Source organism: Xiphophorus hellerii, chromosome 13, assembly GCF_003331165.1.
Source record: "Xiphophorus hellerii strain 12219 chromosome 13, Xiphophorus_hellerii-4.1, whole genome shotgun sequence".
Taxonomy (NCBI): domain Eukaryota; kingdom Metazoa; phylum Chordata; class Actinopteri; order Cyprinodontiformes; family Poeciliidae; genus Xiphophorus; species Xiphophorus hellerii.
The window spans coordinates 18,801,139-18,828,827 of record NC_045684.1 but is presented as its reverse complement, the minus strand read 5'-3'; the positions used below and the strand labels follow the sequence as shown (position 1 = coordinate 18,828,827).

Genomic DNA, 27,689 nt, shown 5'->3' with positions numbered 1-27,689 from the left:
GAAACTGATATTTCTGTCATTACTTGGTAAAAGTCTAATCAGATAATTCACAACAAATGAAGGAACATCTGTGGATGGATGTAAGGTATACCTGGAACATGTTCCTTTCATTGGATTTTCAAAAGAAATCAGGCAAGATCACAGAAAAAAATTTTCAACCTTAACAAGTCTGACTCATTCGATTTCTAGATACCTAAATCTGCCTAAATCTGTTCAACCAGCATTTTGTGAGTACTGTATAAAACTGTGGGGATATTCAGTCATTATGTCGTTCAGTAAGCATACATGTTCTGTGTCCAAGAGATTATGTATTGAAGAGCAAAATCTGCAAATCAACCCAAAGGCAAAAGAAAAAGACCTGGTGAAGATTCTTGCAGAAGGTGGTAAGAGAGCATCACTACCTACAGTGAAGTGAATCCTGTACCAACATGGGCTGAAAACCAACTGAATCAGGAAAAAGACAAATTACAAAAAGTCAAATTAGAATTTGGAGACTTGTCATAAAATCCAATGAAAAAGAAATTGAGTTTGGATGTAATGGTAATTGCATTTGTAGGAAAAATGAGGAAGCTTGCAGGCCTTGTAATGCAACTATAGCTGAGAAGTAACAGGGTGGCAGCATCATGTTTTGGGAGAGTTGCTGAAAAAACCATGTCATCATGAGTAAAGTATATGTTATTAAAGAAAACATCCTCCAAATTGACAATTTACTCTAATACTGCAAAATTGGGTTCAAAGTGGCAGAACAACAAAGTCAAAGTCCTGATATAAATCCCACGGAAAATGTAGAAATTATTGACTAGGTCACACCAGTTATGAAAGGGAGAAAAGACCAAAACCTTGGCAAACTGTTGTATCAGATTTCAATTGTATATCAAATATTAGAGCACTTCTGAATCAGAAGGACTCTGCTATGAGTAAACGCACGATTCAGTTATGGAGTCACTGTTTCAGTGCCAATGAATAATACAGTGCAAGAAAACAATTCCTAAAATATATATATAAAAAGAGCAAAACCTTTTGCTCTTTAGAGCTGTGACATTTAGAGAAGCGTGAATGATCAGTCTGCTCTGAGAGTTCAGCAATCATCCCACTTCAGTGACCTCTACCGAGAACAAGCACACCCTCAGACAACACTGTGCAGCCTCTTCTTGTCTTCTTTGTCCTTTTATTTTCCCGATCTCCCAGATGTCTTGCCGGAGGTGTAAGATGTTGGTTCCTTGATCTTATTTTCAAAACCGTATCGTCCTTTTGCAAAAAAACGCTTCAGTGTTCTCAAAAAAAAAAGTGTCTCATAACACTGTCAGATAAAAAAACAAACCTTTCATCAAGAGAATATGATCCAAGGAAATCCATTTTTAACGGTAATAAAAACAGAAAAACAAAAGTGCCAATTCAGCTGTGGGCACAAGTTCAGTACCTCCTTTCAAACCAATCTGGCCTCATGATCTTGACTGTTGATGAAGACCTTGATAAGAAGCAAGATTACGTTGCAAGAGTTTATTCAGTAGCAAGGATTTTCTCTGGAGGGACTTGCGCCTTGTGATGATTTTGTTTTGTTTTGGGATTTTTTGGGGTCAGAGAAAGAATATGAAAAAAAAAGGTTATGTTTATGCTTGAACCAGAAAAAAACAAAATACTTAAACCTCTATTCACTTATTTCCACAAAATGTTTTTGAGGTAAATCATGCAAACTCTTAGTCATGAGCAATATTGTGACTTTTAAAAATTAATTTTTATTAGTGAAATTAAGGGCTGGTAAAGTGCACATAAAAACTTTAGATTTACCCTTTAACCAACAAGAACTGTCTGTCCTTTAAGTCCCTTCAAAATATCCTTTTCATACTGCCAGTCTAACCAAAATAACTTCTCTCAGGTTATTTGTGGTCAATAGTAGAATAATCTTATCTAGTTGATCACCGCCTTCGTAGCGCACCCCATATAGTCACAGTCAGAAATGAGTTCAGATTCAGAAAGTCAAAACCTTAGTCAACAAGAAGCTTACTTCTCTCCAAGTGAGAGACCTAATCAACCTTTTGGATTTGGTCATGTTAACTGTATTTTGGTTTGCATCAGGCAAAAAAAATGCCTGAATTAAAGTCTCCTTCACACTGTTTCAATCATCTGGCGACGTGTCAGGATTTGGGTTGATTTAAAAAAGGATCAAAAATAAAATGTATACAATGTGAAATTGAAATCAATAAGCTAATCAAATGTTTTGCCAGTTTGACTTTGGGCATTTAATTTTTTTTTTTTTTTATCATTATCTAAAATGACAGAGTATTTTTTTTAATTAATGCACCAAAAATGTTTTCATAAAATCAAATTAACAACAGATTAACAACAACCTTCGGATCAAAGATAGAAAGGACAACACTGCATGCACTTCTTGTTTAATCAGTATCCTAGATTGTAAAAGAAAAAGATCATCACTGAAATTATTCAGACAATTTTAATACATTTTATTCTTTGTTTATCTAGAACTTATCTTCTATGTTCTGGATTTGTTGTGTGTAGTAAATGCACACAACTAATATGTAATGTAGGCAGCAACCCTGCATGAAAAGAATATAATAAAACACTGAAAGGGCATGGAGATGGTTGCATTAAAATAATCTCCAAAATGACTATGTCTGTTAAGTAGTAACCTATGGCCAGGTATAAAATGATCTGCCAAGTCCTGAGGAAAAAATGAATCCAGCTGATTATATCCAATGCTCTGATCATGCAGCCAATTGAGTCTTCAGAAATAACTGTAAAACTCTCATATATGCAGTCTTCATAGTGCAAAAGTCACTGAAAAAGAACTACCAAGAGACTGAGGGTGCCCAAGCAGAGGTTTCACTGAGGATACTGTTTATGTTCAGTATCATCACTGAACATAAACACATTTAAATGTTTTAGCAATTCCTGTTTTTATTAAAGCATATCTGTAGTAATAACATAAACAGGCATAAGTATTTGAATTGGCGACATGTGCATTTGAAGGTAAACTTGACCAAAAAAATTTAGCCACTTATTTTCTCCGACAGAAGCTAATCCTTTGCATGAAAATGAGCGGCTTGCTATGCAATCTCTACACTAAAATATGTCTCATTACCGACACATAGCAGCAAAGAAATTAAAACTGAATTTGGAAAAGGCCTTGTTATACGTGCACAGTGACACACTGGAAAAGGCACAGAGAACTTTGATTGAAATGAAAACAGAAACACGCACAGACACACGAGCACACACACGCCTACATGTGTTGAACATGAAGAGAGCCTAGAATCCAGCCTGAGGCTCCAACTCGTTCTTATATCACACCTTCGAGCAGTCTACCCTATATTACCCTGACAGCAAGGTGAGCTCATTCTGTGTGAGAGGAAATACAGAAACTGTGCAACAGTGGTGGGTTATAACCAACAGGTTTTAATAGTCAGCCCACTTTCAATGTACAGGAGAACCAAATCTAATATAGTGTCCAGGCAGATTGCAGCTCTATACAGTCCGCGTGGGAGAAAGAAATTATTAGTCATAAGGGAAGTTTTTCTCCAGGTCTTTTATTCATATATTCATGAGAGGTCCACTCTGTGACCCCTTCAGCACATTAACTTTGCCCTGCCTCCTTACATTTATACATACATTACATCGTAATGATGCTGCAGTTTGGGGTTTGCTCAACTCACTTTGTTGTGCTGAGGGCAGTAAAAAGTAAAATAGGGGGCCATTTTGGGCACAAACCTGCATGGTCTAGGAAGCCATGAGTTACAAAAAGACACTCCAGTATCTGAATGGTGCCAAGAACATGCAATATTATATATTGCAATATTCATAACCTTGGATTGTCTTTTTTATTTTATTTTATTTTCTGTAATGTCACAAGACCACAACCTTTAATGAACTTTACTGGGTTATGATGTGACAGAGATATACAAATTGTGCAAAAATTTAAAAAACAAACAACCAGCTTTTCAAAACATTTTACGAATAAAAATAACCAAAAAAATATGTAACTTTGTATTCAGCCACCCTGCATTTATAATTTGTGAAACCACATTTTGTTGAAAGAACAACTGCAAGCTATTTGGAGCCTTTAGTATGTTTTCTTCCAGGTTTACTCTGCTATTGGCTATCTTTCTTCTTATGTCTAACTTCCCATCATCTCTGACCAGTTTTCACATGAGTGTTGAAGAAAAGAAACCCAACAAGAGGCTGCCACATCTAGAGTTAACTGTGGGAATGGTGGATTCAGGTTAAAGTAGTGTTAGTTTTCCACCACATAATTTTGCACATTTGACACTTTTTGACATGTGCAAACGTTTAAGTAGTTTTTTAATATTACCTAACCTGGGTTTACCTAACTTAAACCCTGACCTGTCTGCTATTTGTTCACTAATGTTCTCTAACAAACATCTGTGGTCTTCACCAAACAGGTTATCAGTAGTATTTACTAATTAGGTGACTTCTAAAGGCAATTGGATGAGCTGGATTAATTTGGATGTTTCAAAATACAGGGGATGAATATATTCAATTATGTATTACTTTGTAATGGTCTAACACATAAGAACTTCGAACACTAAAGTTTGTAGTTGTAATGTTTGCAAATTGTGAAAACTTCCAAGTCCGTGAATCTTTTTTGCAAGGCCTTCAATACAATCACACATACTCCAAAAACAATAACTGCAGTGCCGCACACATTTTTTCCTATTCTGCCAAGTCATTTCAAACCCACTCATACCTGGAAGCTACAATCAAAAATTCTTGGTAAAGTTGCAACAATAATAGAAGAAAAATTCAATCAAGGAGAAAGGCAGGATGAGCGACTACATAGTACAGTGCATACTGAAGTAGTCACAGTGCTTCACTGTTTTCACATTTTATGTTGCAATCTTATTCCAAAATTGGATGAAATGTATTACTTTCCCTCAAAACCACATAATCACAAAATGAAAAAAAAAGTTTATTTCTTATTCTTTGCAAATATATATGAAAAAATAACACAGTCTTTGCTCAATAATTTGTTGATGCACCTTTGGACAATTAATTGTTGTAATTGTTGACAATTACAACAATTACCATCTCAAGTCTTCCTGAATATCATCCCACAACCTTGGAACACTCTGTTTTGGTAGATTTGCTAATTCCTCTTTGCCCTCAAGTTTTATCAGGATAGATGGGAAGCATCACTGCACAGCCATTTTCAAATCTCTACAGAGATATTTATGCAGATTCGGATCTGGGCTATGGCCAGGCCTCTAAAGCACTGGTCCCCAACCCCCGGGCCGCGGACCGTTACCGGTCCGTGAACCAATTGGTACCGGGCCGCGCAAGAAATAATTAAATATTTCCGTTTTATGTATTATTTGAGTCTGGAGGATCTTTTATTGTGAAAATTCTTTAACCGGAGTCTATCGGTTCTTGCACGCCAACATTGAGCCCACAAGCAGCAAAATGAGTAAGAAACAAATGAGATGTCTTTGGAAAGTTTCTTTGCGAAGGGGAAAAGACAAAGCGAAGAGACAGGAGAATGGATTTATCCCGGTAGGTGATTCCCACATTCCAAGCCCGTTCTGCATGATATGATGACCGGCTCGCTAATGAGGCAATGAAGCCTTCAAACTGCTTCGCTGCTAAGAGACCATGAATACCCTGTGCATAAGCAGCACTTCGGGTGTTATTGTCTTTCATCACTCCCAGACGGGACCCTCTCGTTGCAGAGAAACAAGCTCAGGGCTCCCATTAGTCGTTATTGTGAGTTAGAATTTTCACGAAAGTGTTCGTTTTTGTGGCGCATTTGTATCTTATTTTGAAGGGATGTGTAAATGTTACCATAGCGACCAGAGTCAGAGAGCATTAGGGCAGTGGTCGAGACGAGATGAGAGAAGAGCTTTTGAGTTTGAGGTCTGGTTCACACGGCATGATTTAAGGATTGTTGGCCGATTTTCCAAACTTCTGTGACCACAGAGCTGATAAAAGTACAACAGGTTCGGTCAGTTCGTGTGTCCAGCCACACGGCAGGAGCAACACACCACATGAACCGATCCCGATTCCAGAAGAAAATCCAGTAAAACCCCCAACGCACCATGAATTTAGAATAATCAAACACGAATGACTATGTAGAAGCAGCATTGATAGTTTGTGGACTCATTTTAAGCGATAAAAGACGTAACAAAAAGAAAAGACGGCGGGAGCAGCCGCTTTATTTGCTGCACTATAATTAGTTTTTTCGTAGTTAACTTTTTTAACTGAATAAACATAACCACATATAATATACATATATAAAAATGACCTTTACATAATATGCCCAAATTTAGATCAGGGAACAAAACATCTAACCACTCACATAACACTTCGCACATAGCTCTGTGGAAATAGTTCAACCTGGGCCTGTAGTCGAGAATGGGAGACAGATTCTTCTCTGCAAACACAATGACGCAATTTCCATCATGCATCTCTGTCAATGAAAGTCGATTTCGGCACTTCGAATGAAGTATGGGGCCTTTCAGCTTCAGAAATCATTATGCACCCTTGCCCATATTTGCATCTTGAAACAACCCTGTCTCTGAAGTGTACAGACAATTCCTTTGACTAAATGCTTGTTTGTGCTTTGACATGTACTGTCAAAACACAAACCTTATATGGAAAATTGTGTGCCGTTCCAAATTCTGTCAAATCAACTTAATTTACCACAGATGGACTCTTAATTAAGCTGTAGAAACATGTCAAGAATTATCATTAGAAACAGGATTCACATGAGCTTAATTTTGAGCTTCATGGCGAAGGCTGGAAATACTTATACAAATATGTTTATGCAAAGTTTGTAAAGAAAAAAATAACTTAATCCATTTAGCGATAAAGCTGCAACATAGAAAGAAAAACCGTAGCACTGTGAATATGCTCAGGGTGCTACGTAAGTAAACACTGATTCAATTGTACTCTTTTGTGATGGTTTTGATTTACCTCGTCCACCCTATTTGGAGGTAATTTATTAGAATTTTGAGGAAAAGCAAACATCCTTTTTTTGATGCATCTGAAGATGATAAAGTTTGAGGACTTAATTACTAACCAAAAATGTACATATGGGAACTTTTACTAAAAATCCCTGCTTGTTTTGTTTATTGATCTTGAGTAGTACATACATTATACATTAGCAAACAAATTTATATAAAATAATTATAAATGAATCAATACTAATGGTTCTGGATTCTGTATAATTTTTTTCACTTTATAAAACTGAACACAAGTGAAAGCCAAGGATCCCTAGAGGGCATTATCAGAGATCAAACTGACCACTGTACAGCTATGAATCATATTAGACGCTTAGCAGCCAGACATTTATGTGGCTCTGTGATTTGTGGGTTCATTGATGTGTTACACTCAACAAAAGAACAGATTAAAGTCCTGTGGATGTGTTTTTCTTCGTGAATTTTTTTAAAAAGATCACCAAGGGTTGATAAGAAAAACAAAAAAACAGCAGAAAATCATACAGCAGAAGAAAGAAGCTATCGTCAAGGATTATGTTCTTAGTTATAAACATATGCAGCAGCAACTGATATGAGGAACTGAATAAAAGCCACCAATGTTTTTAAGTGATTTTGGACACGATGTTTTCAATGTAAAAACATAATTTTGATAGTGACACAAAGTAGTACCAATTTAGAAATGTCGCCGAAAAACGGCAGATGCGTACCAGTGAACATTACCGTTTTCCTGGTTGTGGGATATTGGCATGACCTTATAAAAAATTATAAGTGTTTGAAAGCATCAACAGATTTTCAAAGGCCTTAACAAGGTCAGACATTTTCTGCCAATTAGAGTTGTCACACATCATGTATTTAGTGACATTAAAGATGTGCTAACAAAAATAAAAATGTGGCACTTGCAAATTCTTGCAGGCTCATTACATCACAGATCATCCACCATAATTCACAGAAAAAAAAGAATTAAATTGAAGTGTTGATTAACTCCTATGCCATCTGAATAAAGTAAATACAACATGTCCGAGCACAAGTGAATGCAGGACATACTATCTGTTTGGCCAGTGGTGGAAGCAAAGGGAACAGAAGACAATGCTGTTTAAATTTGGTAAATTATGCAGAATAAATTTTAATACAACAGCCAGTCAGATCTCCTTTATTCTTCAAGAATATAATAGATTAAGCAAAGACGTGCAAGATAATTAATGTTAGAAAAACGCAGTTAAATTCAGTTAGTCACTAAAAACCACCAGACAATCACATGAAGAGTATGTCTGGCTTAGGTTTTTATGAATAAATACAACATTACTGACTTCCTTCTCTTGACTTTTCAGGGAAAGGAGTCTAATTTCCTATCACTATGGTTACCAAAGTTCTGGTAGCTGACATGACACCCTGGTAGCATCAAAATAAGCTAATGTCCAATCATATCGTGCTTTGAGTTCAGCAAAGAAGCAATTACACAACACAAAAGAACCCATACAAGGAATATGTCCTGAAACTAAATTTCAGCTGTTGAGGTCACAAAGAAAGAAAAATTACCAATTGAGTTTAAAAAATCTTTCTGAATCAACCATGTAAGAAAATACAAGGTGCACTGTTTCAGATGGATCTAAGTTGCTCTGCATTAAGTAAAAAAAAAGTTGTGTCATATGTACAAAGTACCAGAGCAAAGGGTTTCTCCCTGATATTGTTATATATGCATATATTGTTTGTCACTGTGGTTTCGCTACTCTGTTTTTTTCTCTTTCTGCAGGTGTAGAAGCAGATTACTTGTGTGTTTTCTTGTATTCTCTATCATTCTTCCTCTCCTCTATTCTTAACTTTTAACTTATTATCCCAGCTCTCTCAATTTTTGTCTCTTTTTTCCATTTCTATTCTGTCTCTGTGTCCATTGCATGTGAAATAAACCTGGCATATTCTAAGATGAAAGTTTAAGGTATCACTTTGCTCAGATTGCACTGTATGTACACTTCAAACCCAATTTTGACACAGTTTCCACAAAATGATTGGCTGACAGAAGCAAAGGTTGTTGCACTGGATGCACTCACTGAAATGAATGGCACCAAGGTAAGCTAAACCTGGTCCCTAAGAGAATATCAGGAACAGAAACTACTTTGACGGTCCAGCAGAGTATTTGGAAAAATGGGAGTATTCAGCTGGCAATGGAAACCTACCTTGACATAAGAAGGCTGCTTCTCCAGAATGAGATCAGCGACCCTTTTAGAAACCTATGGAAAGGAAAGTAGAATAAAAACATGAAAACATGATAAAAAAGAGCAAAGATATTCTCAAGTTCACTCTACAGAAATGGATTGGGAACCGTAATTGTATTTTGAGAATGGACGAATAACACAAATGATGTCTGTATCTAATCACCAAATAGCCATAGCATTTCAACAGAGTGTGTCTCTCTCTCTCTTGCTCTCGGTGTGACTTCATTCTATATTTTTCTCAATAGAAAGTCTTGTTTCTTTGTGGGAGATCTTTGATACAGCTGTTCAGATAGCAGTTTCAGGTTTTCACTCTCTGCATTGTTCCTTTTACCAAATCAATACACACACACAAACAGCTTATATGTACATATATAACCTGAAGCAGCTTTCATTTTCTGAAGAGCTTGCATTGTGCTCTTGAAGTACAGCGCAAAAGGTATGGATGTAAAATTAGTACAAGGACGCTTTACTTTTCTGTATGAATGGAAACGCAAGGAACACAAAGTGCTTCTGAAAACTTAAAGTGGATAATTAAAACTACTGGAGTACATGATTTGAGCTTTGCGACTTGGTCTGTTACCCAGCTGGAAGTGGCAATCAGTAGTGCATTGTGGTTGTAAAGGGATGGTTGTGTTCAGCTAAAAATACTCAGTTAAGCTGTGACAAACAATGTTGAGGTAATACCAAAAGGCCCAATATAAGACCATTGCAGCATCCCCACAAGTGTAAACTGTTGTTAGAAAGCAAAATGAATCCATTCAAAAAAATAATTTTCTTCTCATTCTGATACCTAAGTGCATTGAGTTTCTGTAATGTGACTGACTGATGCCCTTTATGTGTTGACAGGCAATGGATGAGGTGTAGGTGAGTGTTCTTAGCAAATCAAGGTCAGTTAATTACAATATCACAAGGTATTGCTTCTCAGCATTGAACTCCAACTGCAAGACGGCAGACCAGAGGGCCATGCACAGGATAGTGATGGGATCTAAAAGGATCTTCTCTACTTTCTGTCAAAGTTCTGGCTCTGCAGGAAGAGACCTCTGAACACAGATTATGGACTCATACTCCATGAACATCTTAAACTGGAGCAAGGCTTGAACTGATAACATCCAAACCAGAACCACCAAACTGCTCAACAACTTTCTGGCATAAGCTGTTAAAATACCAAACTCCTGTTTGAGTTATATACCTTACATAAGTGCAGTGGTTTAGAATATCTTTCCATATTTTTTTTATCTGTTTTTGTTTGTGTGCTTCAGGTTTTTCACAATATATGTTATCTTCCAAAGAAAAGGTGTCTCCTTTTGTTGTATATCATTTAATGCTCAACAAAATGACAAGAAAAGCATTCATCTAATGAAAATCTCTATTTGTGTAACCAAGCACAAGTATTTTCAAAGTGGTGAGGAGGCGGACAAGTTGTTAGTATGCTGTGCATGAAGTTAGGGGTGGAGATGACATTTCAACGTGTGTTAAGCATGCATGGCTGAAAAGTGAAGACCTTAACAGATGGAAAATGTGGCTCCACTTGAAGATTGAGAGGTTCTTTCATGAAATCTTAATAAGGGGATTGCGTTTACATTTAAGTCTATATTAGAAAAAAAGAAGATTACAAAAAATGCTTGGAAGAAAAGAAAAGACTACATTGAGGTAACAAGGGAGAAGGGGGAAAAAGCAAAAACTAACTCTTAAGCTCAGAAAAATGTACCAAAATAACCCCACAGCGCCACCTATCGGCATATTTAATCTTTTTAATACTATAACATTCTAAAGTGAAGTGGTGTGAACACACACAGCAAATAACCAGCTGTGAATAACTGAGCACTACCTGAGCCACAAAGCCAAAGTCATTAATTCTCAGCTTGCCCTCACAGACACAAACTGAGGTTAATTGTGCAGTAAGTGAGCAGCAAAGCAAGCACGGTGCATTTAATATTTAGCAGATGGAACAAATATTGTCCAAAACAAATGGCTGCCAATGATGAATAGTCAACAAAGAAAGACAATAAAACAATTGGGGAAATTATTGGCTTACCATGGCATTTTTAAAAAGAGGAAAGAAATTTCACAGGAGACAAAAAATGTCTCAAACTGTAGCAAAATATTTTAAATTCTGCAGACAGAAAGAATGCTTGTATAGTTTGTTACTTAGTGATTAGCAATGAAGATTGTAATATATAATCATGGCAAAGGTTGAATATAAGTGCATATGTGAATTTGCATATATTTGCATTTGAACACATAAGGTTTTTCAGCCAGAAATTAACACAAATGTGTGTGGTAATTAGACCCAAATAAGCATGCACTAATCAGGGTTAGCAGCAATAAAAGGCTATTCTAAAGAGTTTCAACTCTTAATGCAATGGCACAAACATGACTATTTAAAATTACCTGTCAAAATTTGCCCAGATTTTTAAACGAAGGCTGCTAAAATAATATGAATCTTTACTTTGAAGCCAGTGATCTCTGTGGGTCTATTTTCATCATCCATTGACATAATCTCTTAAGTTTCATTTTCACTCACTCGTACTTTTCACTCTGCAGCGCGTCATCATTCCACCCAAATTTAAGCATACGGATGTGGCCAGGCAAGGCTCAGGCAATGATTGCATATGCATCACTACGAATAAGGAAGCTGATCAGAGGGACAGAACTCATTACTGCTAGCTTTCAAGTTCCATTAAAGAGAACTGTTCTTCCAATTGGATTGGGAATGCAGAGGCAAAATAAATTTAATGTTAAAGCATAGTTGATATTGGGTGGTAAGATGCAACAAGAAATACACTACTGTTAACCCATATAATACAGAATTTCAGAATATTCCAACAACATTTAGATTTTTTTTGTTTCACTTTTCTTCTCATTCTTATTGCACGCTTCCAAGCAATCACAAACTTTTGTGCATTTTATTGGCATTACCACAAAGTAGAGCATTGCTGTGAATAACAGAAAAAAAAAATTATGGTTCTCAACATCTTTACTCCGAAATATTTTAAAGTGTGAGATTTATTTCTTTTCAGCCCATCTCAGTAAATATTTTCTCAACAAATTTCTTTTCCTGTTCTTTGCAAAATAGCTCAAAATTGAGAGAGCATTTTTTGCCACAAGCTTTCAATTGTATTTCATGGCTTTGACCATGTTTATTTTAACATGCATATGCTTTGATCTACACAACTCCTTCACAGTCCTAGTTGTGTACATGTTTAGGGAGGTTGTCCTGCTGGAGAGACGAACCTCCTCTCAAGTCTTTTACAGCTTCTAATAGGTTTTCTTCTATGGTTGACCTGAATCTCGCCTCATCTCGCTTCTCATCAATTCTGAACAGTTTCCCTGTCCCTGCTGAAGAAAATCCTTCACACAGCACAATAATGAAAGTTACAAAACAATTCACTTTTCATCTCATTTGCCCAGAGCACCTCATGTTTGGTTGGACCCCTTATCCGTAGTGAGGTCAAGAGGGGTGCTGGTGCCTATCTCCAGGGAGGGTACACCCTAGGTCGCCAGTCCATCACAGGGCAGTTGGAGCCTTATGGCTTGTGGCAAACTTCAAGAAGGACATTTTACCGCCTACTTTCAGCAATTCTGTCCTATTTTTAAATCTTTTTGTGGAAGATCACTCCACAATTTGTTTAACGAATGACTAATGCTTGTTCTGTTGACAGAACCACTGGAGCTGTGGATTTCTGCAGATCTTCAGGGGTTACCAGGGGCTTCTTGGCTGATTAATTCTCAGCATGCCAGGCCTTTCCCTTTAGCTGCATGTCATTGTGCCACATTCAATCTATATTTAGAGGATGGATTGAACAGTGCTCCATGAGTTGTATAGACCCTGGGCTGCTTTTTATGATCACGCCCTGCTTTCTAAAAACCTCTGGGGCCTTTACAGAAGCGCTGTATTTATACAGAGCTTGAATTCTACACAGGATGACATTTTTTATTAGCTGACTTCTGAAGGCAATTGATTGCCTTGTATTTAGAAGTTTTGGAGGAAAAGACGGGCAGAGTGCATTTGCATATTTATTTGTGAAACATTTTTAATAAACCGTGGATTTTTCCTTCCAAATCACAAGTGTACTATACTTTGTATTTATCAATCATTTTTTTCTTCACTGAGAAAGTTGTTCTTCATTAGTTGGTGATTAACATGATGTGGCTTTAAAGGTAAAACAAGTCAATGTGTCAGTCACATTCGTGGACTTTCTGGCACAGCAAGAGCAAAGAGAAAATAGTAAACATAGATATAAACACATATTGTCCAATTGGCAGACTAGCTGTTATTTCGAGTACTACAGCCACAGAGCTACATATGCTCACACCAACAGTGAACTGAGCAGCATGAGGAGGACTCTCCACATCAGCTAGCAGAGGGAAAGGCCGACACAGGGCAACCCTTATGCTGAGAGTCTAAAAGCATCATTATCGCTTCCTCAGAGGGAATGTGGCCTGTTCAAAGCTGGCTGCAGGGGACCACCATTAGTTTGATGAACCACAGTGCATGCACAAGTCACAATCCTGACTTCATATTTTCAGGATATTCCAACAACATTTTGATTTTTTTTGTTTCACTTTTCCGCTCATTCTTGTTGCACGCTTCCAAATAAAATCTACCAAAAACACAAAATTCAGCAGTCTCGATAATCTGTCCCTATTAGCATATTTCTGAATTTATCCTACATCTCAACAGCAGAGGACGGGATTAATCTTAGTGCCAAACAACTCTTTGAGCTCACCAAACAAAATAAAATCATAGCATGTTATCAATCACAGACTCGCTGTAACTCCTGCTGAGTTGCCTTTCTGATGCAACATGGCATTTCTAATAAGCTTACTTAAACACAGAAAATCTTCTATAGATAAAAAGAAAACACCATGCATCCATAAATATTTTAGCTTGAACTCACTTTAATATAGAAAATACAGAGCCCTTCACACCTAATGTCACCTCTGGTCAAGACATGAAAGTAATCCAACCTCTAAAATGATTCCCATGACTCTTGGAAGAGAAACAGTCCAAAAGAATCACAGATCCTCCACCATAACAAGTAGTGGAAATGAGATGTATTTTTTTCCCCATTTTATCCTTTATGTCAAAAACACCTGGAATGTTTATTGTCTAAAAGCTCTGTCTTAAGTTGTATCTGATCAATGCATACAGTCCAAGTTAAAGTCCAAGAAGAGTTTACCAGACTCAACATCTCTCCATTTGTGTTGGTGGGAAAGATATACTTATTTTCTTCTATCCCTTCCGAATATACCTGATCTCTATGAATACATAATGACTCCGAAGTGCCAGTCTTTCCTGCTGTTCTCTAACAATGAGCTTCAGAGATCAGAGATTTCTGTCCTCCTTAAGCATTCTTACAATGCTCATGGTGGCAAGATAATTATGAGTTCTTGTCCAGGCTGGTGTGTCACAGTTCTAGTTGTATTAAAATGTATATTATTTTGTTCCAACTGTAATTATGGGCCACATTTGTGGAGACAGTCATATTCAGTAAATTAGAATATGCATTCCAATGAGGGCTGCTTGTCATATTAAAATGTACCTTTAGAAAATATAACCTTTAAACAGACATTAAACCCACATTTCTGTAAATTTTCTTTTTTTAATTGTCCAAGGTAAAATTTTAGTCTAAGAAATTAAACGTTGTGCTTTTGTTAATTGTAAGTGGAAAATCATAATAATGAACATGATTAAAGACTTGCAAACAGTCTGTAATCAGTCTACCTACTTGGTTTTGCTTAGTGAAATAAATAAATATTTCAACATATACCTTAAAGGTAAAACCTGTAAAACCTGTAAAGAAAAAGGATGATAATAAAAACTTTATTAGGACTTTCTAGAAAGTAATCCAAAATGATCAGTGCTCAACAGAATAGTTGGTCTAAAGAAAAACTCCAGGTCTGGCAGTAGGTAAAGCAATCTATGTCTTCCCAAGATCATAAGGGAAACAATTACACAAGTCGAGATGTCATGTACACCCAACACCAAACAACACAAACAATTACCTTCAAATATCCTGTCTCACACAAGCCCAGACCAGTTGCTACAGCTCACCAAATGCCTAAAGGCGGAGAACCACAAACAGCCACAAACATCTTTCTCTTCATTTCAGACAGGAAAGATGTGAGACAGCTTATGTACGCTTATGCTATAAGCTACTACTGTATTTCTCCATGCCAAAGTGTCTGGAGCAATGTCTCATTTAAACAGCCAGTACACCAGAGGGCAAGTGGAAGAGTAGTGTACAAAAAATAAGGGATATGAAGTGTGTGGTGAAAACATGTGGCACACAACAAAAAGAATGGCTATTAGGTAACTAAAAAGAAATATTTAAACGCTAGAGAGACAGGTGGGTAGCATCTATGTTGGTTTGTGAAAGTGTTGGTCTTCCATATGCTGCTATAAAAACAAAACATTTCACAGGTCAGCCTTGTGAAACTCCAAATAACTAAATGACCTCTGTATAAAGGGTTTTATGAAAATGATCCAGCTGAGGAGGAAAAACCAGAGATAAAACTAAAGGAACAAACAAGTGAATTTAGACAAAGTGCAAACCATGATATACCATTTAGTCCTCCCTATACTCCTCTTTGTATAGAAGATAACCAGCTGTCAAAGAGCCTTTCAAGTCAAATGCACCTAACAAGACACATTTTGCTGTGGAGAGGTGTGGCAGGCCCTTGAGGTATAAAGCAAATTTTAGATGACAAGAAGGAGCAAAACAACATTTAAATCTTCTATCAAAATGAAAAGAAGAGCTTTTAGGGAGCTTTTTCTTCAGATGCTTTATTGTTTCATTATTTTAAAATTATTGCCAGCACAGGAGGGCAGCACAGATGGGAGCAGTTTTTATTACTCCAGCTTTCCAGAGTAATAAAATGAAAATTAAGGTGAAGTCAGCACAGGTTTCTCTGGACCTGTTGTTTTCATATGTTTTTTTTTATTGTTTTGTTTTTTGTCATTTTTTCTCTTTAGTACCCAAAACAGAACTGTCTATAAAATACTGTTACATTTAGTTTTACATATAATTTATCTCAACACACAGTTAAAAACAAATATTCAAATACACTGCATAAAACCAAATACTACACCTTACAGTCTAACTTCTTGCCTGTGCGCTTCTACTACTGAGAGTAGTCACTTACTGCAGCCTGTTGTCTCTTGAGTTTGTCTCTGTACTCTTCCAGTTCCTGAAGGTTCAGCTCAGGTGGGAGCTTCTATAATAACAGGAAACACAGACAAACATTAAACCGCAATGAATATTTACCTCGCATCCTCCAATACAGACGGTAACAGCCAAAGCGTTTGTGTCCGTAAACCAATTTCCGAAACCCTTCTCACATTTGCAAGGCGGCATCCAGCCTATAACCCAAATGAGCATTTAACTAGAAAGGAATTGGATCTACTGTTTGTTGAAAGAGGCAATCTACCTCCTAAGAGTCTTTTTTTTTTTTTTTTACATATCCCACCATGAATTTAAAAGATTTTTACATTTTTTAAGCTGTTGAGACTAAAGATAACTCACATATTTAAAATAGAAAATGAATTTAGTCAGTAAATACAGTTTCTCAGGGTCTTCTGTGGTAAAAAGCAAACACGTCTTCTGCAGCCTTTGCAGCATGTTGGTGTTTCCATTTTCAGGATTATTCTGACTTTCTTTCAACAATCACTTTTTTTCCTGCACAGGATCAAAACAGGGATTTCATCTTCTCTCTATTCTCAAATTCTAAAAGAACTATGCTTCTCAAAGAATTTAAGCTTTTTCAGCTGCTGTGACTAAAGGTAACTTTGATTCTTTACTCAAGAAAAAGAGGAGTTTATTCAGTAAATACACATTGTTAGATCATAAATCAGATTAGTCAAGATGAAAGAGAATCTTATTTGGTAAACAGCAAACAAACTTTGCTAGAGAAAAGAAGAAGATATTACAAATCCATGGCTCAAAGCATGAGAGGTAATTACTTTCCTCTTGACTGAAAGTCTCATTTCGGATGGTGTAGCAATACCAAGATAAATCTAATGAGATTTCACACCTTTCTTGTGTTGCGTGGATGCAATCCATCAATCCGGACCTGGGTGATGTGCACGCAGCTCAGTAAAAGCGTAAGAGACAGCAGCTCAGGTAAGAAAGAACTTTTACTCCTGCCAGTCAGATGTGGCTCAATGAGCAGCGGCAGAACATATTTATTCCCATTTGATATGCAATGCTACTGTTATTAAAGTCGCTGAAATGTGGCGAGCTTTGATGCAATCGTTATCCTGAAAAAATAAAAAAGTAGGAGGTCGATTGAGGAGCCAGTCTCATCGTTTTGAACAGAGTGGGACTCGTTTACGCGATAACACGATCCCGGAGCGACTGACCTCCAGTTCGTGCCGCACCATGTCGAAGGAGTCGTTGGAGAAGTAGACCTCTTCGATGCTGTCAATGATTTCCTGCTCCGCCTGGGGGTCGATGGGCTGCTGCCTCAGCTCCCGCAACTCCTCCTGGAGGACATATCAGGAGATGGCCACAGGAAGGGAGAGAGCTGTAAAAAGACGCTCTTCACAGAAACGTTTGTGACGCTTGTGTTTCTACACTTTTCAAAAAACAAAACACACAAAAAAAAGAGAATAAACTACAAGAAGCAAACTTGCCACAGGGAAAAGCAATAAAAGGAAGGTAGACATGATGAAAAAAACATGCAAATAAGTTTTGGGAAAAGTTGAAGGTGAAACAAAAGGCAATAAGAAGTCAGAACAGCAGAAAGTGAGGTGCAAGGAGTGGCAAAAAAAGGGTTAAAAAAAAACAAACATTAAAGACAGGTTTTGAGTGAAGCCTGCAACTGTATTACTGGTCAAAGGTCAAGGAGAAACGGGGAGCAGAAAAATAAAGGACTGCTATCCCTGAGAAACATCAGACCCTCATTGATTAACACACTGTGCATCCATTGAGCTTTTTTGCTGCAGCTGCTCTTTTAGGAGAAGGAGCCTTAAGCCCACATCCATAATGAGCTGTGATGCAGTGATGTCAATACGAAAGTGGAGGAGGACATGTAGTGTTGCAAAATACAAGAAAAAATGGTTACAACTAAAGAAAAGACACAAAGTACACCGAAATAATGATATTTCAATTAATAATAGCTGGGCCACTTATGCTGAAGGCCTCCTGTGGATGTGTATGTTTGATTATGACATATGCTTTATACAAGGTCTTGCAAAAGTATCTGTATCCCTTTTATAACATTACAATCACAAACGTTATTGTATTTCATTGGGTTTTTTTGTCGTGACTTTACACAAAACAATTCAACTTATAGATAGAAATATGTATAGTTACTTCAACTAAACCTTACTGAATGATTCAAAATTGAACACATGCTTTCCAGTTTAACCATGGTTTTAAAACAATGAACCATAGTTTAGTTTATTATTGCAATTGGTCAAACATTTTCTACCTCAGGAGACTCGCCCAGTTGAATCAAGTTACTCACTTTGCAGCAACAAGTTCACATGCAAATAAAATCTGGAAAATGTCCCATTTATTTGTATCCCATTTAGTCGATACTTTGAAGAGCATTACAGCTGCAACTATTTTGACTCATGTCTCTACCACACAGAAGAACGGACAATCTTGCCAAATTTAGTATAAAAATAGCTCAAAGTCAACCAGTATGGGCGAAGAGCATCTGTGAAGAGCGGTTTTCAAGTCCTAACATTCCTATTTGGATATAGGTCTATGCTTTGACTAGGCCATTCTAAAAAGTAAATATTCTTTGATCTGAAGCAATCTCCTGCAGTCCTGTTTGTGTTAAGGGTATCTCTCCTGCTGGAAGGTGAACGTTTCAAGTCTTTTACAGCCTACTTATCCATATTTACACCAACTTTAGCCTTTCCATCCCTACTGAATAAAAGTATTCCACGGTTATGATGCTGCAATCGCCATATAGGCCATGTTTTTTTCTGTGCTTTCTTCAATAAAGATCACAACTACATCCTCAAACTCTGGTACAGTTTTTGTCTATACAATTGTGTTTATTCACTACAGCACCAGTGTATTAGATTAAAGGGGTTAAACTTTTAATTTTATTTGTAGGATAAGAATGAATAATGAAGCTTTTTCCTTCTACTTAACAATTATAAACTATTTTTTATAGTCTAACACAAAGGGCCAAGAAAATACACTGAACCTCAGGGATGTAATTTGACAAAACATGGAGGAGTTCAGGTACTTTTGCATACACTTACATATTAAGTGGAAGGAAGCTTTATATCTGTAATAACCTGAAGCACAATCTTTACCTTTCAGAACATTAACATGCACCAACGTGATAAACAGGTCATGGGGTTAAAATAACTTGAAAGTACATAAATACAGGAGAAACTCAATCAATGCATCCATAAAAGTTATGATTTTGCATGAAACAGCAGGTTAACCAAAAATAACTGTTGACAACAATAAGCAGGCATCAACAGGGCATCCAAGTATTTAAATCTGCTTCAAGCTGGTTGACATTCCTACACCACAATGCATGTAATTTCATTTTCCGCTGTAATACATAGCATCATCTAGTTCACTGTTTTCCACCCACAGAGTCCCTGTTACTCTTCTATAAATAGATTGTCTTATACAGGGCAAAGGAGGAGGATTAAAATGAACCATCAGATTGTCTATTGTTGTGTGTGCAGAAGCCTTCAGGTGCATGTTGCTGTGTTTGAAACAGGTAAAAAAAGGAGCAAACCAGGATCCCAGAGGGTGGAGAGACTGAGGAGAGAAACGGGAGAATATGCTCAGCTACCAAACGGGTGGGTGGGTGGGAAAATCAGCTCAAAAGAGAGGGAAAGTGTAAAAGAGAGAAAGAAAAGATTGAAGGGCAGAATGGATGAGTCACTCTGTGCAAAAGGTAAAGAAGAAGAGGAGGAGTGAGAGAAGGACGATGGCTGTGTGTTAACTGTGAAGTTAGTTCATGTTTAGTTTGGGAAATTAACTTCTGCTGTGTGACACTGCTTCCCTTCACCCCCTCCCCACTCTCAGTCTCATAGCTGCATAAACTGAAACACCTTTGAGAGAATGACTCATCGTGAGGCTACGCCGAGTTAAATAATTCCCTACCTTCCCTTCTGCGAGCTGCAGAAATAACACAAAACAGACACCCCTGCACGGCCAGTGAAAAACCCCAAACAGGAACCCGCTGGGATGTTTTGATCAAATTTCACATTGAAGGATGAGGGACAAACAAACCGTCCTTCTCCATCAGTCCCCCCGCCCCTCTTTTCCGCAAATTAATGTATTTGTCATCTCATTGCAGAAAATGGAAATCTATTTGCATCCTAAGGATGTTTAACAAGCTTTACAATAGAGCCAAAGTGGACGTTTTATTGGAGAGAGTGGGGATTGAAACCAAAAGGGCCCCGCTTGCTACAAAAGGAAGTACAAACAAAAGGACGTCACAAGATGCACCGAGAGAGGAAGAGAAGAAGATAAACAAATTAAAGCCCTACTCACCGAAATCACTGCTCAATATGTATCTTAGGCTAACTGGGCTTATGTTCTCGTCTGCTATAAACACAGCAGGAGGCTCTATTTGGGACCCGAACCGGCGGGCAGCTGCTGATTTAAAGAATAACAATATTAAAGTCTCACTTGGAAGCGCATGACTTTCATATGTTCCATTTAGCGCAGGCTCTCATTGACCTGACAAGCTTGAACACTGTGATGTTGTCATTTTACGGTCTGCGTCAGTGGACAGGCTAGCTCTTGAATGTATAATCACACATTATCTGAGACGTGTCAATATACGTTTGTACACTATAAACACGTCTTCCGCTCAATTCAAAATTGTTTTGTTTTTATGTTTTTTAGAAAACTCACAATTTAAATTAACATCATCAAGAATATGATTTATGTTCATTAAATGTTCAACCATTCAAAGAGTGGTAAAATATATTTAATACATAATCTGCGTAATATGGATAATTAAATGGTTCCAAGTGTCTCGTTATCAATGTGTATTACACATATAAAGAGTGACCCCTGCTGGCGGTTACCGGTAACTGCATGAACTCCGATGATACTAGAGTTCAAGCTGCTATAACTATCATGTCTCTCAGCGACACCATGAATAGATATAGAAATTAAAAACATTTGCATTTTTTCCACTCAGCACGCCAGTGCATTACACAATATAAGCACAACACCAAAACTTCCCACTTTCTGGCAGAATATATTAATTAAAACACAAATATTTACACTCTTTGTACAGATGTGGAGGAAAATAAAACTCATGTTACTTTCAATTTGTAACTACTTTAAGTCAAGGATATACACAAGATATTAGGAAAAATAGGAAAGATGAGTGTGTTGATCTTCCTAGCACATAAAAGGGCTTTAAGAAAGTAGCTTCTTGCCCAAACTTGCACTTAGGTACAGAGGAATAATGAGCATGCTTAAAACAACTGAAACTACTGCAAACAAGGCAAGTTTATCAAAACAAAGGAGAAGTATCCAGATGTCACCATGTCCCCATGGCAACCTTTAGAAACTATCTTGCCAGCCGGTTTGATTGAAGAATAAAGCCATTTCCTGACCTGCCATCTGAAATCTAATTGTGTGCATTTTGATAATAAATGCCAGGATTTAAACTGGAACAATGTGGCTGCTATTGAGCTTCTTGGCGACCAACAAAACCTGGTCTTGGCATGAAGTAGAGGATTACTATGAAAAAGTACCCCAGGCCCATTCTTTGGTGGTATGATGAAAGAGCTGTGATTCAGTGGGACGGTGTCTTGTCAAAGACCCTTGGAAACTGAGCGCATGTTATTATGAAATCTTTGAAATGCTAGTAGATTTTAAATAAGATTTTCAGAAGCTCAGTTGTAAACTGAATGTGTGCCATCACTGGGACTTTCAACAGCATAATGATTCAAAACCCATGGTAAAATAAACATAGATGAGGTTGTACACAGTCCAAAATAAACCTTTCTCAAAGGCTCTCTCAGTAGTGCACCAGAAAATAAGAGAGCATAAAAGATAACCCTCTGCTCTGACATAGAGATGGTTAGAGGAACAGTTAAATGCTGTGAAATGTTTCAGGAGAAGACCAAGTGCTATATATACACACCTATATATATACACACACACATACGCAAGTGTTAATTTTATGCAATAAGAAGCTAGAGATTTTTCTGAAAAATTTTCACAATCAATTCTAATAGCTGTGGACAGTTAAATCACAAAGAAAATGAAACATTTTAGAAAATGATCAAAAGACATTAGCACATAATATTGTAGAGCTGATTGTTTTATCAAAACAAGCCAAAGAAGTAACTGTGGTACATTCGGTTTAAAACAGTGCAACACACACTCAAGGTGTATAACTGTCTATCCAATTCTCAAGCCGGAGTCCTTACAGCGACTCAACAGCATCATCTATCAATCATCAGCTCTAGTACTTCTGGCTCTCAGCCTGCCACATGCAGCAGCCGGCTCCTGGAAGATGATAAATGATTCAAATCATGAACAAAATGGTTGGAAACCCATGAAAGGCTCCAGTTTCAGTACAATAGTACCATGTAAAAATCAAGTCCACTGGCCTCCTTCCACTGCACACCGCGGCATGCTAGGTCACAGTCTTCCTCAGCTTGACAGTAATGTATTATTCTCTAACATACAGGAAGGATGATGGGTGTGTGTGTGTGGGGAGCCGTTTCATTTTTTTGTAAGCTGAGACATCAAGTGTTATAGTGAAGTCAGAGCATGAAACAAATTGACCAATGACTCTTTTTGTTTTAGTTGAACACACAGGGAGGATGTTAGCAGTGAACAGCATATCACATATATTGCTGAGAAAAAGTATTTGACGCCAAGATTTTCTTCATTTTCGATTTTTGTCAAGCTTCAATTAGAATTTATTGTTTGTCGCTGAACACATGTACACTGAGGTTAAAGCCAGCTCCAAAGCAGTGCAAACAATGTAATAAACATATGTAATATAAACATACATAAGCATGGGAATGCTTACTACAAATATATACATGTATAGAAGCACATATACAGTATACTCAGTGAAATTATGATTTCATTTTTTTGAAAGAGAAAATATTCAAAACAACCTGCCCCCATTTGGAAAACTTGTTGGTCCTCCTTATTCAAACCATGTGTTTACTGATAAACCACATATTTTGAATAGTCAGGTTAAATTTCACCAGCCACAACAAAGCCTGATTTCTTTCTGAAAAACTGAGTCAAGGAAATATCCCCAGTCTGACAACTTGAAGTAGATGACTCTTCCGGTAAGTCACAAAGAACCCCTAATATTTTAAAGTACAACACAATTAAAGTATGAAAAACAATAAGTGATAATCAGTATCAAGAATAATACATAGTTTGTCACCTTTCCTAGAGAAGTTTAGATTTAGAATCTCGTAACTGTCTAAGGTTTTGCTCACCAAGCCATTTGTGCGTCCGTGCGTGTCCCTGCGTAAGAGTAAACACATACCTCTAATGAAAACCTAGAGTTTAACTGTTTTACTGCATTATTTATGGCAGCACGATTAGTCAGTGCTGACTATGAGTTTGTCATTTCCTTCATTCGTTCCGAAAACTGTCACTTAAATTTTAAACTCTTATAGATTTTTTTCTGTAACACTTGCTAGTGCGATACATTTCAGGAAATGTTCCTCATTTGTACATGTATTTCTTAAGAATATGTGTCTCAGCAAATGTTCCTCATTTGTACATGTACTTCTTAAGAAGATGTGACTGGTAGTAAAGAGGCCTAAGAGGTATTTTATTTTTAATACCCCCTCTCACAAAGACTTGCTTACATCTTCTGACAGCTATCCCAACTTATAATAACATTGACTAAGTTTACTATTGGTACACTTTACCTAAAAACAAAAAAATTAAACATACTCACTACACAACCATGCTTCAAGAGTTGCTCACAACATGGTGAATTGTTTTGTTACCGTTAAAATTATCTACAGCTTTTGCTTCTTGGTCCTAATGATGCTGTTTGTTCACTAACAGACAGTACACCTCTTATAATTGATAAGCTTATAAATGATAAAGGTGAAGCATCAGTATGCATTAAAGAAGATCATATCAGTCAGATTAAGTAAAATATCATCAAACTTAAACCAATCAAAATTATATTTCTCTGAAGAGTAATCTCTCCTTTTCAGGGATCTTAGGCTGAATGAAAGGAATCATTGAAATATACTATGAAATATTTAATCTGCAGAATCCCAATTATAAAACTTCAATTGTGAATTGAATGATTACATTGCATCTAGACACAAAAGAATAAACTGTTAATTAGTAATCAATCATACTATGTAAATGACTAACAAGATCTGAACAAACATAAATCAGTCCACCGATTAAATTTTGTCATAAGGGTGCCTATATATCTCTCTGTCAGGGTTCATGATGCCACAATACAAAAAAGAATGGGCAAATAAAAAGTCAATCTCACAAATGCCCCCAAAAAAACAAAAAACATCTTCCCGAGACTTCAGAAAGATATTCTGTGGACTTACGAGACAAAAGGACTAAAACCTTGAATTTAAACCCTCCAATTTGGCTGTCTTAAAACAAATTTGCAGACTGGGTGAAAATTACTTAATGTAAAATACTCATTAGTTATCACATACACATTATGTTGCACTCAGGGAATCATCTTTTAAAAACCACATTTTCTTTTGTTCAGGTCACATTGGCCAAACATCCATGCAGAATGCTGACCATTATATTCCTGTTCATTATGCGAAGCTGCTTCACAACACCGAGGCCAAACAAAGCAGGTGTGATAACATCTATACTCAAAGCAGTGTTTGGTTACTGCATTTCCAGTTTGGCCAAGCCACCTGACACTAAAGCATCTAATGAAAGTAAACAAATATTACTTCAGAAACTACCGTCTCTTTCATTGTAGCTATGATTACAGCTAAACAATTTTTTCCGTTCAGTCATGCAGCAACATCAACCATTTTCATTTTATATATCAATAACTTTAAAAAAAGATGTCTGCCAGGTATTTACATAACAATTAATATGAACTCTGGTTTAAAATATACATAAACATTAGCTTTCTAACAACGGGTTTTCCAACCCCTATAAGTGAACTGACAAAGAGATTACTTCCGTTTTTGATCTCATCATCAAATACTGACATGCAACATTACCTGAAAAGAAAAATGTCAAAGAAAATATGACTCAATTATGAGTGCCATGGTCGAACTACACTTACGCTACGCTAAATTTATTTATTATTCCAATCACCCGGGCTGTTCTGAAAACAAATTGGGTTAGTCTAATCACCATATACATGAAAATGTATAATGATTTAGACAACATTTTATTCCTCATAAGTGAATACATGATAGTTTAATGAGAAACATAAAGGTTTTCTTTGCTTTTTTGGCAAGGAGGAAGTCTTACTTAACAAAAATAAATTTGGTATATGGGAAGTCTCTTACATTGCCTTGCAAAAACATCTAGTTTAACATTTTCTAAATTTTTTGTAAGCTACACCTTAAAAAGTAATGCATTTTTGTAGGATTTTATGTGATAGACCTCATAATTGTGAAAGTGAAGAACATAAGGTGCTCTGATCAGATGAAAACAAAGTTAACCTTTTTGGCCGACATGAAAGAATGTTGAGTACCGGCGAATCAACACAACACATCATCATCCAAACTGTGAACAACCGTATTGGCAGCATGCTTTTTTTTCAGCAGGAGAAAGAGAGCTGATCAGAACTGACTTAAAGATGAATGCTAAATAGAGGACAGTCTCTTTGAGGCAGCAAAATATTTGAGTCTGGCTGTTCAAGACATACCCCCAAAATAACTTGCTGCTGTATTGCAGCTAAAAGGAGTTGTACTGAGGTACACTCATTGGGAATGAATACAAATACACAATTTTTTTTTTTTTCAGATGATTATTTGTACAAATAAAATAAATAAAAATACAGTTCACTCCCTTCATTTCATTGTTATGGTGTGTTGGTCTGTTACAAAAATCCCAATAAAATACAACAAAGTGATTGGTTTTAACATGACAGAAATAAGAAAATGTTTATCCATTTTTTCCCAAACAATTGTAATAACATGTTAAAAGAGTTTTTTTTTCAAATGCCATTACAAAATATTAGAAGGAATGATGGAACTTTTGTTGTAAGTATCCATGAATTGACGCATTTCTAATGAATTTGTGAACAAACTTTCAGCACATTCGTGAATTCACAAATTGTATTTCATTTTCTTTGTTGGACAACAAAGACATTGCAGATGGTTTTTGTTTTAGCTGAAACCATAACATATACTGCTCTATCATGTTGCACAGGAAGCTTACCGTGCTCGGGATCCTTAGGTTCTCCATTGGACTCAGATCAGCCATGCTCTCCTGGGGGCTTTTGAGGCCCTGTCACAAAAACAAACAAAAAAACAAAACCCACCATAAACCTTTAATTAATGTTTTCTCTCCGTATAGCCAGCTCCCGTTTCTCATACGGCTAGCATGACACTACTGCACACACACACACACAAAAAAAGTGGAACTGACGGTGCAGATTACTGACAGTGATATGCTCTGTTGTGTCTTAAAATTACTCAATCTAACATTACTTCTTGTGCAAACTGAGAACTTCTTCAGCCACCCAGGATTCATTGTTGTTGTGTGCAGGTGTGTTTTCGCGGACTGAACGTCTAGTGTTTCTCCAGAGGAGAAAAAAAGGCCATTCTTTATACAAAATGGTAAGTCTAAACCTTCATAGAACTAGGTGAAAATACTTAGTTTGTCCCGTATTACCCCGCCTGTTAAATGCCACACGATGAGCTGTCAAATTAGCCAGTTAGCTAGGTTAGCTGCCAGATACAAACGACCGGCTGGTCCTTGTATAAAGGCATGTTTTTCCTCACCTGGCGGGCCATAAGAGACTTTATCTTCTGCATCGTGAATCCAACTTGTGTGAAAAAAAGGCAAGTAAATGAATAAATCTTTAATATTGCCTTGTTGTCAACAGAAAGCCTCTATCACTACGAGAAGGAAGCCATAGTTAACTGTCACGTGATTGGAAAGCCAAAAACTGGAAGAATCCTGCAGCATCTTGGGTAATGTGGTTCTTACGCCGTGTATCGGTGAATTCTACCTGTCAGTGTTTCTTACGGATAAACTTCGTTAAAATGTGTGTGTAATTGAAGTCAAAAGTAGCAATACTTAAAATAAAAGAAAGAAAAAAAGAAGTTATACATATATTTTCTATATGCAAAAGAGTTAAGATGACTGTAAAATATGGATTTAAAAAAATAATTATTGTTGTAGCCTGGTCTTTCTGCCACTGGATGTCAGTAAATTTGCAACAGAGTACAAATGGCTAACTTGTGGCTCTAATGAAAAATGAACAAGATACCAAGACAGATAAATTCCATATTCCATTCGATCATATCAAACATGATGATAGCAACCCTTGTTTATACCACATATTTTACTTGCTTTTCGTCCTCTTATTTTGAATCAAGTTTGGG

General features: G+C 36.8%; 1 protein-coding gene across 2 annotated transcripts in view; it reads right to left on the bottom strand.

The window, feature by feature from the left end:
* Positions 1-27,236, bottom strand: part of vps50 (VPS50 subunit of EARP/GARPII complex) — a 114,430-nt gene extending 87,194 nt beyond the window's left edge. For both annotated transcript variants that reach the window (XM_032580316.1, XM_032580317.1), the window contains exons 1-5: positions 27,084-27,236; positions 26,518-26,586; positions 17,544-17,666; positions 16,328-16,399; positions 9,140-9,193 (exon numbers count right to left, since the gene is read on the bottom strand). In XM_032580316.1, the coding sequence (XP_032436207.1) occupies positions 9,140-9,193; positions 16,328-16,399; positions 17,544-17,666; positions 26,518-26,586; positions 27,084-27,116 (351 nt within the window). In that variant the 5' untranslated portion in view covers positions 27,117-27,236. The remainder of the gene's footprint in view (positions 1-9,139; positions 9,194-16,327; positions 16,400-17,543; positions 17,667-26,517; positions 26,587-27,083) is intronic.
* Positions 27,237-27,689: the final 453 nt, after the last annotated feature.